Source organism: Mustela putorius, unplaced genomic scaffold (genome assembly GCF_011764305.1).
Source record: "Mustela putorius furo isolate JIRA1106 unplaced genomic scaffold, ASM1176430v1.1 tig00000407_pilon_pilon_pilon, whole genome shotgun sequence".
Lineage (NCBI taxonomy): Eukaryota > Metazoa > Chordata > Mammalia > Carnivora > Mustelidae > Mustela > Mustela putorius.
Window position 1 is genome coordinate 10392890 of NW_025421373.1, and position 14695 is coordinate 10407584.

The 14695-nt window shown below is 37.6% G+C and overlaps 1 protein-coding gene across 9 annotated transcripts in view; it reads right to left on the bottom strand.

Annotated features, from left to right (window-relative positions):
- The window catches only part of CPLANE1 (ciliogenesis and planar polarity effector 1), a 138690-nt gene that overhangs the window by 34709 nt on the left and 89286 nt on the right, over positions 1-14695 (bottom strand). For 6 of the 9 annotated variants that reach the window (XR_006606593.1, XM_004737996.3, XM_045079480.1 and 3 more), the window contains exons 37-42: positions 12769-12873; positions 10308-10379; positions 7855-7964; positions 7272-7467; positions 6758-6907; positions 1381-1610 (exon numbers count right to left, since the gene is read on the bottom strand). Coding sequence is in view for 8 of the 9 variants with exons in the window: in XM_004737996.3 (XP_004738053.1) it covers positions 1381-1610; positions 6758-6907; positions 7272-7467; positions 7855-7964; positions 10308-10379; positions 12769-12873 (863 nt within the window). In the remaining variant the exon portion in view is untranslated. The remainder of the gene's footprint in view (positions 1-1380; positions 1611-6757; positions 6908-7271; positions 7468-7854; positions 7965-10307; positions 10380-12768; positions 12874-14695) is intronic. The other 3 variants (XM_045079484.1, XM_045079481.1, XM_045079482.1) reach the window with 2 other exon arrangements.

Genomic DNA, 14695 nt, shown 5'->3' on the forward strand with positions numbered 1-14695 from the left:
GCTTCACTGTCCAGCCACAACCTGTCCTGTGTACCTGTGTTCTCACCGTACCCTGTTCATATGTTTTTACTGGTATATACAGCTCTCTTCTTTTGTTAGATTCTAAGCTGCTTGAGAGTAATGACTATGTATGTCTTATTTATCTTTCTTTTCCCAAAACTTAGCAGAAGCTTAATAAATGTTTATTGATGAAAAAAACATTCTTGGGACTCTGGAGCAAGCCAGGATCAAGACATATTTGGCTCTGGATATGCTTAATATACAAGAACATAAGGCCATTTTGAAAGTGATTCCTTGGAATAAGGAGTTCCAAAGATGACTCTAACACTTAACACTTATTTTGAAGTGCCAGATCTAAGTCTGGATTAAAAACAACAAAAAGGACACAATTAAATAAACATCATAATATCAATACTTAATAGTAGTCCCACCTCATGTTTTTTCTGTGTGATTTCACTTGTTTAATCTTAACTTTTTAATATGTGCTAAATGTTTGAATTAAAGAAGTACTATAAACCTAATAAACGCATCTTTTAAAATATCAGCCAGCTAGCAACCTAGAATATTTCTTAAGAAAGTCAATGATGGAATTTTTATCCTGCAGACCAATTTGCATTTCCCAATATAAAGCTTTAACACATTCAAGGTATTTTTACTGTTTGTTCCCTAATCTTAATTTTATGTAAATTTTATTTCCTAAAAAAAGTTTGTGCAAAATAATTAATTCATATTTGAGACTTCCTATTTGTCTAACTACCGTGATATACCAATACACATAAATAATCTCATTCTTATACATATTTTTTAAAGATACAGAAAACGTCTAAAGACTACTATTCCCATTGTATAAAATATTTAAAAGAAACTGAGAATTCTAAATATAAAGACAACAGCATTTTTATAAATTTAAAAAAGTCCTGCTGAAGAAAATGATACTCAATTATGAGCAGGGTTCATTTAAAACCACATTCTTGTTTTCTAATTCATCTATTTCTTTTCCTGGTAGGAAGCACTGGTTCACTTCTTAGAAGTTTAAGGCAGTGGTTGTCAACTGGGGGCTATCTTGCTCCCCACAGAACATTTGGCCATGTCTGAAGACATTGTTTTATTATTACAGCAAAGCTAACAGGTAAAGATTAGGGATGCTATCAAAAATCCCTGTCAAATAAATAAAATCTTAAAAAAAAATCCTACAGTGCACATGACAAGTCTTCCACAACAAAGAATTATCTGGTCCAAATATCAATAATGCTGAGGTTGAGAAACCCTAGCTTAAAAAAAAAATCCTATTATATTGAAAAACCAAATGTCTAAAATCACATCAAATCCCAAATCTAATAACTCAGTAACAAACGAATAGCTAAAATAAAGACAGTCTACCTTATCACAATGTCGATCTAGCAGTTTGTATCTGGGGCAATCCTGCTCTATGTTTTCAGCAATGTTCTGTATTGCTAACAGCTGTTCATCAATTTCCTGAAGCTTAGATGTGAGACGCTCTAGGCGGCGAGCTGCAGACACATCCTGCAGGAGCTCCCATGGCGGGTCATCCTCGGCAGCAGCTGACTTCAAGTTCTGTTTTTTGACTTGAAAATCTGGCTTTAGCATATCTAAATATTAATAAAGGTAATCAATATTAGAATTCAGTAGAATTAAGGGAGAAGTAAATGCTGATGATCTAATTTTTTTCAAGACTGCATTTTAAGTCAAAATAACATTCCCTTCCAAATCTATTTCAATACACTCAGAAATAACACTTCAGCTTCTCGACTTCAGAGAGCTGTCTGTTGTGGGATAAGAATACATAACAGTGTTGCTATTACCACACACAAGGCAGTTTGAATGATACTTTACCCTCTGCAATAAAAACATACTTCATTAAAAAGCAACATTATTTAATATTTTTTACTTTTTATTTATTTTAAAGATTTGCTTATTCATTTTGAAAGTGAGTGAGAGAGAGAGCATGAAGGGAGAGGCAGAGAGAGAAAATCTCATGAAGACTTCCCACTGAGCACAGAGCCCAGTGTAGGGCTTGATTTCAGGACCCTGAGATCATGACCTGGGCAGAAATCAAGAGTCAGACACTTAACTGATTGAGCCACCAAGGTGCCCCTATTTTTGACTGTTTTAAAACTCTACTTGAAAACCACCAGTGTCACATAGTAAAAGCTAGGCCTACTGTGGGCCACTACCAACTCTACGTGGGATCTCAAGCTATCATTAAACCTCCCAAGACCAGTATCAAAGCCAATGACCCTCCCAACTCTTAAACTCAATTGATCCTTGTTCCAAATTTGAAACTTTTTTTTTTTTTAAGATTTTTATATTTATTTGACAGAGAGAGAGTGAGAGAAGGAACACAAGCCAGGGGAGAGAGAGAGGGAGAAGCAGGCTTCCTGCTGAGCAGGGAACCTGAGGTAGAGCTTGATTCTAGGACTCTGGGATCATGACCTGAGCCAAAGGCAGATGCCCTATGACTGAGCCACTCACGCACCCCTCAAACGCTTTTAAAAATGTGTTCTTTTTCCAGGCTCTGGGTCTCCTCCTCCCCCTATTGCTCTTCCTTCTTCATTGTCTTGTCATTTTACTCTTCGCCGCCGCCCCCCCCACCCGACCCATCAGCACTTCCAGGGTGTCAGTCTCAGCTCACTTCTCACTCATGTATTCTCCCTGGGTGGTGTCACCAATGCACAGATGACTCTCAGATTCACATGGCATCTTCATGAGCACCAGCCCTTAAATCCACCTATGTCCTGGGTATCTCATTTAGGTTGTTCCTAAAGCCTATCAACTGAAATTCATCACTCTGTCCCTCCAACTTTCTCCCTTTTCTTGATTCCCCAATTCAGTTAGTAGTTCTCATTCAACGTGTTCCTAAGCCAGAGAATCATTCAAGGTTCTTCTCTTTCCTTCAGATCCAAAGTAACACCAAATATTGATGATTATTCAAGGTTCTTCTCTTTCCTTCAGATCCAAAGTAACACCAAATATTGATGATTACCAACCAAAATCTCCATTCCTATTACCATTGCTTAGCTGAAGCTTTCACAATAGCTGGACCCCAAACAACATCTCTATCTCTAATTTATTTTACCCTTATTTAGTCCACCTTCCACACGGATCTTTTATTTTTTTTTTAAGATTTTATTTATTTATTTGACAGAGAGAGACCACAAGTAGGCAGAGAGGCAGGCAGAGAGAGAGGAGGAAGCAGGATCCCCGCTGAGCAGAGAGCCCGATGTGGGACTCGATCCCAGGACCCTGAGATCATGACCCGAGCCGAAGGCAGCGGCCCAACCCACTTAGCCACCCAGGGGCCCCCACACGGATCTTTTAAAACACAAATCTGATTTTGTTCCTTTCCCACCTCAAATTCTTCAGTGTTTCTCTAATACCTCATTGTAAAAGTTCAAAGGCCTCAGTATAAGGACAATGCCATTCAGTCTTTCCTCTGTCTCCCTCTCTAGCTCATCTTTTGCTGTCTTAAACAAACAAACAAAACCACTTCACTGCCTCCAAGCAAACTTTAATTCTCTCAGCCTTTGCAGGCTCCATCGAACCTCCACATCACTGCACAATTTAGTCTCTCACTCTGTGTGACCTTTCTCTAAATCCCACTTCCCTTTAAGATTCCACTGAGGTGGGCGCCTGGGTGGCTCAGTGGGTTAAGCTGCTGCCTTCAGCTCAGGTCATGATCCCAGGGTCCTGGGATCGAGTCCCGCATCGGGCTCTCTGCTCAGCAGGGAGCCTGCTTCCTCCTCTCTCTCTCTGCCTGCCTCTCTGCCTACTTGTGATCTCTCTCTGTCAAATAAATAATAAATAAAATCTTAAAAAAAAAAAAAAGATTCCACTGAGGTGTCTCAGTGGAATAAATGGGGATAAATGTCCCATCCTCCCTAGAGATGGAGTAGATGCTGCATTTCCCAAGAATCTCATCCATACCACCTCGAAAGCACTTCCCATGCTGTATCATAATCCTCTGCTTCTATGCCTTCCTTTCCTCCCCGAGGTGAGTGCCCAGACAGAGAGCCCGATATTAATTACACTCTTCTTAAGTTCCAAGATCTGGTCCTTGATTGTTTATTGACTAGTTGGTCAAATGAGGAGTATGATGCCTGACCTACCTAACTTAGAGAGGCTTTGTGAAGACTGAATTGTGCAATAAAATACTCTGAAAAATGTGACTCACTAAACAAGTGTAGGTAGTGCTTCTTACCTTTCAGTCCCAGTCTAGTGTGAGGTTTCCCATGACAGGATAATGTCAAACTGCGATGCAGGCAATGGCCACTGTATCACTTTCCACTACCTGGTCTGGCTTTACCATTTTTTTTTTTTTTTAAGTAATCTCTACACCCAAGGGGCTCAAACTCACAACTCCAAGATCAAGAGTCACATGCTCTACTGATCACGCTCGTCAGGTATGCCTGGCCTTACCTTTTTCAGATTGACTCTCACAGTACTTTACCATCTGTCCTTCCTGTTTTCGGGAGCCTGAAGTATCTCCCTTAGTCATTCTCAGGAGAGAATTTTGTATACAAACTTCAAGGAGGAAATTGGGCAAAAGAACTGGACATGTTCAAAATCCAGAATGGTCTACCTACATAATGAAAATAGCTTCCCTTTCTTTGGAGAATCTGCTCTAGTCCCACTGACTAATAGGGGGAGAAAAAAAAGGAAAAAAGGGTTAAATACTGAGCTCCACTGATGAAAAATTCTTCCTCTGGCCAGCAAAGCTCTGCTTGCTATTAATAGCTGAATGCATTCCTATTGGAGATAGTTTCTAAAATAGGAAACTGCTATCATTCAAAATGGTGAGCAAGTATCACTAAAGGTAGGAATTTATTATTTGTCTTGCTTTTGTTTTAAATACCTAGGGAATCTGTCCCTCCTTCTCCCAACCTTTTTCTATAATACAAATCCCATTCAACTCTATTATGTAACAAGATTCTGAATCTTTATGGTATATTATGTAAATACTATAATGGAATTTATTTTCAAAATATGAAACACATCCTTTTAAACTGGCATTTTAAAGTTGTTCTCTTTAATAAGGGACACTGACATATTTTTGTAACCAGTCTCCCTAGAGAATGATCTTCCAAAACATTGAATAGACTTGATCTAATGAGGAAATTAACCTGTAGCTAGCTTATGGTCACTTAAAATGTTGGCCAAAGGGCCAAAGATATTCAGGGGTCACAGAGAGTTGGATCTGGTTCCAATATGGCAGAATTTCAAAAGCTGACTGGTGTGAAAATGAAGGGAAACTAGCCCATAGGCATTTTTTTAAAAGATTTATTTATTTTAGATAAAGGGAGAGAACAAGAGAGTGAGCGTGGGGAGCAGGGACAGGAGATGAAGAGAGTCTTAAGCAGAGTCTGCACTGAGTGCAGAGCCCCACACAGGGCTCGATCCCATGACCCTGAGATCATGACCTGAGCCGAAACCAAGAGTCAGATGCTCAACTGACTGCACAGCCCAGGGAGCCCACAGGCATTTGGCTAGCTGTAACCCACATGACAACTCTATGAGGTTGTGTCCCACAGAGATATAAGTAAGGACCAGATAAAGTTAATATACTTGCAAGAAGTATCCAAACTATAAAGTGACAGAGTTGGGACCAAAAACCAGGTCTGTTCTACTTCAATCTAGAAGTCAAGCTCTTTTCATTTCCCACACACTTTCCCAGCCTAAAAGACTTGTTAGTTTCATACATTCTCCCTTCAATACCTATGCACCAAACAGCCCCATAACAGGAAAGAGAATGGGCCAAGGCTTCAAAATCTGAAATTCTGACACTTATTGGTATACACAGCTATAACAGACATGCCCTAACACATGCTAAGGTGAGGTTTCCCTGCTACCCATCCCTTCCCTACACCTTCACATCTCCTGAGTGCCCACTGTTGATATACAATTAGCAGACAGGGCTGGACTCTGACCCCAAGCATCTGAAAACCACAAGGCTGGGTATCCTTCCCAGGACCTGTGGATCCCAGAAGACATACTGGCTTTCAATTGGAAGAAATCTGATGGTTTTTTAAGCTTAATCTATTCGGGGCGCATGGGTGGCTCAGATGTTTGGCCATCTGCCTTCGGCTCAGGTCATGATCTCAGATCCTGGGATAGAGCCCTGTGTTGGGCTCCTGGCTCAGAAGAGTCTGCTTCTTCCTCTCCCTCTGCCTCTTCTCCTGCTCAAGCTCTTTCCCTATATCTCTCTATATCAAATGAATAAATAAAATCTTTTTCAAAAAGAAGAGTAATCTAATCATTCATAGGATGTAATAACTTTAGGTTTTGGAAAAATATTCTTCTAAATCTTGCAAATATTTTATAATAATGCAACCTAATTTATAATTCTAAAACTGAGTATTTTACTTATAATATTTTACTGTTGGCTAAATACCTGTGTATTTTCTACATGCTATTCTAGAATCACCCACTTTTTTTAAATATGAGAATTCCCTTTTAATACCAAAGCACTCATGACATACCATAGGATGTTTATTTTTAGCCTCCTCAATTAAGAAAAGACCTATGTACAAATAGATCTGTAGTCTCCTCGCAGAATACCCAGGGGCCCCAGCTTTGGAACCATGACACTACCTAATTTACCTATCTGACCACACTCTTCTTAGCAAAGGAAAAAACTTCTCCTGGTTTCTTTTGCAATTACCAAGTTTTAGAAGTCATTTCTATATATCAGTAATTTGGAGAAAAGGCAAGAGTCATGTTAGATATTTAGGGTATTCACCTTTGTCCTGCTGTAATTCTGATGGTATAGGTGAGGCAATCCCAGTGTTCTTCACCTCTGTACTGCCTGCTCTCCAGCTTCTTTCATCCAGACAGGGTGGAGACATTTTTGCAGATTTAAAAAATAAATCCATAGTGGAATTGGCTGACTCTATCAAGAATATGAAAAGCATAAAAAGACTGATTCTAAACAAGGTAGTTAGAAGATTAATAGAACATTTCTAGGGGGACCAGGTAGCCCATTCAGTTAAGCCTCCAACTCTTGATTGTGGCTCAGGGTCGTAAGATCAAGCCCCACATCAGGCTCTACGCTGGGCATGGAGTCTGCTTAAGATTCTCTCTCCCTTCTCCTCTGCCCTCCCCCACAAAAGAACATTCCTAAATGTGAATATAAACATCCAAAGATATAGTGGGTTCGCAGGAAAAGAGCTAAGAGACTTAATAAGGGGTAAAAATGTTATATTATAGAATTTTTAAAGTGTTTTTAATCTACTTAAAAACAAAAAAATTATTACCTTCAGTCTTAACAGTGTGCAAGGGAACAGTATTTATAACTGAAGCTGCCATATAATGTAACTCTGCAGAAGATGGGATCTCCAGGTGATCACTTGGCTGTTTGGTAATAGTATCATTTGAAGGTCCCTCTTTAACAGGCAGTTCCTGTAGATCATCAGCTTTAATATCAATCACATTTATGTAAGTGTTTCTAACCTGAAACAAAACACGTAAAATCAAAGAGGGTTATATTCTTTTTACTCTGTACAACCAGTCTGCACCATCCACTCTTGTAAAAAAAAAAATAAATAAATAAAATGATAATAATAATAATAATAATTAATTTTAAAGGCAAAAAGAGCTTATATGAGCTTATATATTTCCCTAACTTAGGGAAAACTGCAGGAAGTATGTGTTATGGTCTTAGTTTACAATACTTTGGGGCATAGTATTTAAATCTTAATTTTTTGATCTTTCCAACAAAGCTACATAGATGCCATTTTAGCCTCATTTCATCTATACAATTAAATGATGCAGATGACCATAATAAATTTTAGCAAATGTATTATTATAACCTCTGAATAGAAATATCAAATTTAGTACCAGACCAGACGGTGAAGGTGATGAAGGTTCCTCTGATATTTCAGTGTGAAGTTTGAGATTTAGACATACATCGGGAGCTAACACTTGAGGAACATTCAAAGGTTCATGTTCTGAAAATTAAGAAAATTAAAAAATCAGGAATATAAAAAAAATCTGTAAATAGCTCCAAGTCATTAGCATTTATAACAAGTCAGCAACAAGCAACATAAATTTTTTTTTGTTAAAAATCTAAGTAGGAGGCGCCTAGCTAGCTCAGTCTGTGGAGTGTGTGGCTCTTGATCTCAGGATTCTGAGTTTGGGCCCCACTTTGGGTGAAGAGATTACTTAGAAATAAAATCTTTTAAAAAAAAATCTAAGAAGTTTCACAGGTATAAATAAATTCTATTCTATTCTAAAAACAATTTACTGTAAAGTAATTCATAGTTGAATAGAGACTGATTATTGCTTTTTTCATATGAATGATTCATGGGGATAATAAAGTATCTAAGTCATGTCAAGAAAATGCTGTTAATTTCCTAGGTGGCTCAGTCAGTTAAGTGTTCGACTATTGATTTCAGCTCAAGTCTTGGTCTCAGGGTTGTGATCTCAAGCCCCATGAGAAGAAAGAAGGAAAAAAAGAAAAAGGAAAATGCTGTAATTTCCTATTTCCATTTCAGATATATTAAGTCATGTTTGTTTAGGAGATTGCAAGAAAACCTGTTTAGGAAATTAACCTATAACTAATTTGTTTTTTTACTGTCAACGTTTTTTCTTGTTACTCATTTGTTTTAACAGATTTATTGAGATATAATTTAGACCCTTTAAAAGGGCACAATTCAGGAGTGCCTGGGTGACTCAGTTTGTTGAGCAACTGACTTTTGATTTCTGCTCAGGTTGAGGTGGAAAAGCCCAAAATGGCCACCTTCTCTACCAAGTCACTTCCGCATAGCTTTAAGAACTACCTTGTGACCCCGAGCCAATCAGCTGTGCGAAACCATTTTAAAATCCCTAGTTTGCCTATAAATGTCTGTCCCAGTAAAGGCTGGGTACTCATTCTTTGGGAGTGATCTCACTGAGCCCACTGGTGTTAATAAAGCTCTCCCAGTTGTTCTCCCAGTTCTCTGTGTGCTACTTGAGCTTCTCCGATGCCTTCGAACTTCCGCAACAAGGTTATGCTCTCTGGGTCATGAGATGGAGCCCCAAATCAGGCTCCGTGCTGGGCATGGAGGCTGCTTTAGATTCTCTCTCTCCCCCTCATTCTACCCCTCCCCATTTCCCTGCTAGGGTGTGCACCCTTCATGAAATAAAATAAACAGAATAGAATAGAATAGAATGGCACAACTCAGTATTCAGTAGTTTCTAGTATATTCGCAGAGCCCATAGCTTAATTTTACCATTAAACATTAAAAAATGTTTAACATCTAAATTTTATAAAAGTCATTAGCTTCTTATTCAAAAGTACACTAAAGAAGCCTATCACAATACGTCAGCAAATGGTCTCTGTGCCTTTTGCCCTAGTGATGAGGGAAAAGAAGGAAAGCTGGGGACAAAGCAGAAGCGGACACCCCACAACACCCCCCCCATGGGATATAAGTGACATTCCTTATGTACTCTTGGCCACCCTAAAGCTAAGGAAAGGAAAAACAAATAGCTAACTTGTAGAGATCACAATCCTGCAAGAACTGAGTCTCCCTCAGTTTATAAATGTCTTAGCAATTTACAGAAATGAAGCATTTTTATCAATGGCCTAGCGTGCAGGAGGAATATAACATCCTTATAAGCTGCAGCACATTGACAGATACTGGAAGAAGGCAGAGTGATCCTCCAGGAAGTTCCCAACTATCTTCCTATTAATGCCTTGCTAGAGGGAAAACAACTTTAACTTGACAGCGGCAAGGCCTCCTGTATCCTGTGAATTTTCTTTAACATACAAAAGACCTCAGTTTTTCCTTACCTCCCACAACCCCATAATATATAATAAGCCACCCCTCTCACAACCCTGAGGCAGCAGCTCTTTCTGCCCACGGGTCCTGTCCTCATGCTTTATTAAACTACCATTTTGCACCAACGATGTTTCAAGAATTCTTTCTTGGGTCATCGGCTCCAAACTTTACCCCACTAAACTTCACCAATATTCCAAACTAGAGTCCCTTCACTAGGACTCTAGTTTTACTTCCTAGCATTTTACTTTTAATAAAACATTACTTTCAAATTTCATATGCAAAATATAATTTCTTATTATATTGAACACTGGAAACTCGGTACCAAGGCTTGAATTTAAACCATGTAACAACCCAGAAACTAGAAAAGAGGAAAGTGAAAATACTTAAATTATCATTCTATCTCTATTCGATCAATTGATGGGTTTTATTGCTTTTTTATGGATGGTGGTAACTCTTGTTTGGTCATCAGAACAGTCTTTAATTAGTAATGTTATTCTCAGGAAAAAAAAAAAAAAGAGAAAAAAAGCACACCTGATATGGAAGAAATGATTTGTTGATTTTTACCACATTCAGAAACAACTTCTTCAGAAGTAGCTTTTTTATCTTGTAGTCAGTTGTAAGAGTTGAGGCAAAAAAAGAAAACAAAAAAGAATTTCACAAACAGAAAAAATTAAATGTATGAATGCGATTTTTAGATATTGTGTTTAAAGGTAGTAAAGTAGATTGACCACTTAAAGATTTAATTTTTAAAAATTAGTGCTAATTTATGATTTTATTATTGTTCATCCTGGGCCTGATTACCTGGATGATAACAGACTTCTGGCAAACAGGCTGCCAAGTCTTGAAAACTATCTAACAGTAAAGTACCTCCAAGGCTTTCTCAAAGGTTTTTTCTTATAAGAATGTTTCTCAAATGCATATGCACCATTTGCATCAAAAACATCTTCTGTAGGCTAACCTCATTCAGATAAAAACAAAAACTAAATAATGAGATGCCTTTTTATGACATATTAAATGGGTAAAGATAAAAGAATTAGTTAAATCACAGTGGTAACCAAAACAAAGGCTCACATGTGGAAAGATACTGAAAACTTATTTATAGGAGAAAAATACTGGAAACCACCTAATGCACTGAACACTAAAAAATTAGGTAAATATTTTATGTCACAACTGGAAGAAGGAATATGCTTACCAAGTACTTTTTGATGACACAGGGAAATGTATGACATAAGCAGAAATCAAAGTGAAAGCAAAGGATACACAATATAGGTAAATTTTGTTTTCCAAATCCAATCCATTCTTATAAATGTACTGCACAGATACCAAGAGACTTTTTTAAAGGCAGAAAAAAGGTGTCCCAGGCCAGCCCATTTAATACTCCCAAACATTAAACAAGTCTGAATAACTATGCATCTAGGATTATTAAATATAAATTGAATATATTAATATATAAATTAAATATAAAGCATTTTAAACATCACTTAATTAAAATTCATTTAACTAATTAGTTTGTGTACATATGTAATACTGACCATATCAGATAAAATATTGACAGTATTGCAAACATATACTATAAGGTAAGTAGAGAGTATAATATAAATACTATACTGTAATGTTAAGTATGTACTACAATGTATATGCTACCTACACATATATACTACATATGTATAAACTATACTATGTAAATAAATAATGCAATATGTTAAAGACACAGTCTAACTAGAGAGTATCCAAAGATTGCTACGCAAAAGCAAACACTGGGACCCATGAAGGGTTAAATTCTCAGGGAAGAAAGGAATACTATTTGGAAGATTAAAGTACGGATAGTGAGGCAAGACACCATATACTGTATCAAACTATGTAAAATGGGGGTGCCTGGGTGGCCCTGTGGGTTAAAGCCTCTGCCTTCAGCTCAGGTCATAATCCCAGGGTCCTGGGATCCCAGAGCCTGCATAGGGCTCTCTGCTCAGCGGGGAGCCTGTTTCCCCTACTCTCTCTCTCTGCCTGCCTCTCCGCCTACTTGTGATCTCTGTCTGTCAAATAAATAAATAAAATCATTAAAAAAAAAAACCAATTATGTAAAATATGCAAGAGAGGACTGAAAGAAAAATCATCAAATTGTTACTTCTAGGGTAGCCTGGTGGAACTGCTGGTTAAGCATCTGACTCTCGGTTCTGGCATGGGCTGTGATCTTGGGGTCGAAGGATCAAGCTGCACACTGGGCTCCACACTCAGCATAGGGTCTGTTTGAGTTCCTCTCCCTCTGCCCCACCCCCTAAAATCTTTTAAAAACACATTAATTCTAAGTGATATGATTATAGTTAATTTCATCTTCTTCATAGCTTTGCTATATTATTCAAATTTCTATAATGATATTATTTTGAAACCATATCAATAAATACTATTTTTAAATAATATAAAATTAGAGATTTAAGAAAAGCACTTGAAGGTTCTGAACATAGTTGAAAGCAACTGTTTCCTAAATATCATAGAAAAGAATTTCTACAACAGAAAGGTCAGAGCACTTACATGAATAAGGAAGTCTGTCAGGCAAAATTCCAAATAACAGTTCCTTCAAATTTTATTTCCTCTGTTCTTGGACACAGTTACATATGCCCTTCCCATACCAACCCAATCTAGTCCCCTTCCTAAATAACTTCAACAGCCATAGCTCCAGGCTTCTTGGTCTTAGGCATGAAATCCCAGTGAAGGCAATTAATGGCATAGAGAACCCAAATTTAAAACATGGATGTAGTCCATGGTATTTTGAACAAAAATTTCTATTATGTTTTAATTAAATTATCATAAATTCAACTTAAAGTTTAAAATTTGTGAAGTATATACCAAGGTTGAGGATAAGAACTTGGGAGGAGTAACTATTATCACTTAACTAAAATTCATATTAAATCATTATTTTGAATAAAAAGTCTAGATATGTTAAATATTGCACAAAACATATGACTTTTAAAATTAAGGTAAAATAGCATTTTACCTGGGTCTGTATTTGTACTTGCATCCTGACATTCTACAGCTTTCTTTCTCACAGAGGCCATAAAGTGCAATCCAGCTGAAGTATTAATATCCTCTTGTAGCATTTCTTAAACATAACAACAAAACATTGAAAGCAATCACTGAGAAGCCAATAGCAGAGTCCAATAGCAGAGCACCTAACTCAAGAGAGGTAAGGCATGGGGTGCCAAGATGTTATAAAAATGGAATTTCTGAATGAGGTGCTGTCTATGTGAACTCCCAAAGGCAGCTCAGTGAAACCCAAACCAAAATTGTGGAGAATTCTGTATGTCCAACCTAGAAAACTAAATGTTCTTCTGGCTGACGAAGATCCAGTAGAAAATGTTAAACAAGAAAATGATATGGTCAGGTTGATGGTCAAGAAAAACCATCCCTGCCAGTATATGGAATACAGATTCAAGTGGCTCCAGACAGATGAGGCTGCTGTCACAGTTCAGATCAGAACTTCAGTAATGGTGAAAATGGAGGAGAGGTGATAAATTTACAAATTTCAGTGGAAGTAAAACAGACAAGATCTGGTTATTGTCTAGATGAGAAGGTGGGAGAAGGCAGAATTCAGATAACCTATGTTTTGGTGTTGAGTTGGTGGTGACACCAGTGGGGATGGAGAATGAGAGAACAAAGCAGCTGTTGGGGAACAGACAGCAAATTCGGACAGCACATGCTGCCCTTGAGGTAATTTCCACTTAGGTAGAAAAGTTTAGCCGCAAATAGAATCAAAGTCCAAAGTCTATTATGGGAGTTTGGGTTTAGATGTGAATTTTCCTGGGAGACCATGAAGGACAACAAAGTAGCATAAGAGGTTATCAATTATGGCACATTATAGTATAATTATATATATATATATATTTGGTCTTCATCCTTGGTTGTAAGCACAGAGTTCCTTAAATCTTTGGAATTTCCTGAGTAAATTCCTGTCATTATTCATGTTATGACCCTTTTGATAATATCTGAATTTATGCTTAATGAGGTGACTCTTGAAAGGCCCCTAGATAGCTTCAGGATAGGTGCTGGTCACCAGAGGTAAAAAACCACATGGTCAAAGGGTCAGAACCATCATCAGCCTCACCCCAACCCTACCTCTGGGGAATGGAGAGCAGCTGGAGATGCAGTTCAATCATCAATGGCTAATGATGCAATCAATCATGCCTATATAATGAAATGTCAATAAAAATCCTGAAACAATGAGGTTAAGGGGGCTTCTGGGTTGATGAGCAAGGGGATGTGCTGGGTATGTGGCGTACCCAGAGAGGGTGTGGAAAGACTGTGCCCTCAACCCCCATACCTTCCTTTATGCGTCTCTTCCATTTGGCTATTCCTGAATTGTATCCCTTATAATAAAAGTATAATCATAAGTGAAGCACTTCTCTGAATTCTGGAATCACTGTAGCAAATTAGTGAACCTGGAGGGTGAGTCATGGGAATCCCTGAGTGTGTAGTTGACTGGGCAAATGTGCAGGTGTATGGGGACCCCATTTGTAGCTGATATCTGAAGTGGTCTTTTGAGACTGAGCCATTAATCTGTGGGATTGGTGTTAACTCCAGGTTATTGTCAGAACTGAATTGGTGTCAGAGAATTGGAGAATTACTGTTGTTTGAAATGACACATACACATATTAATCATATATTTACTAAAATATAATTATTAAATACATATTAAATATTATTAAATATATAACATTACATTATATTAAATAAAAATAAATAAAACATTTATATAAGAGTATTTAACTACATATATATGTATTTACAGATATATATGAGTGGAGATATTTAAAAAATAAACCTTGGAAGAAAACACTGGCCACCTCTAGACAGAGAAATCATGGGAGTTTTTCTGGGTGGGGGGAAGAGTTTATTATTCTTCCTATTCCTGATTTATATTTTCT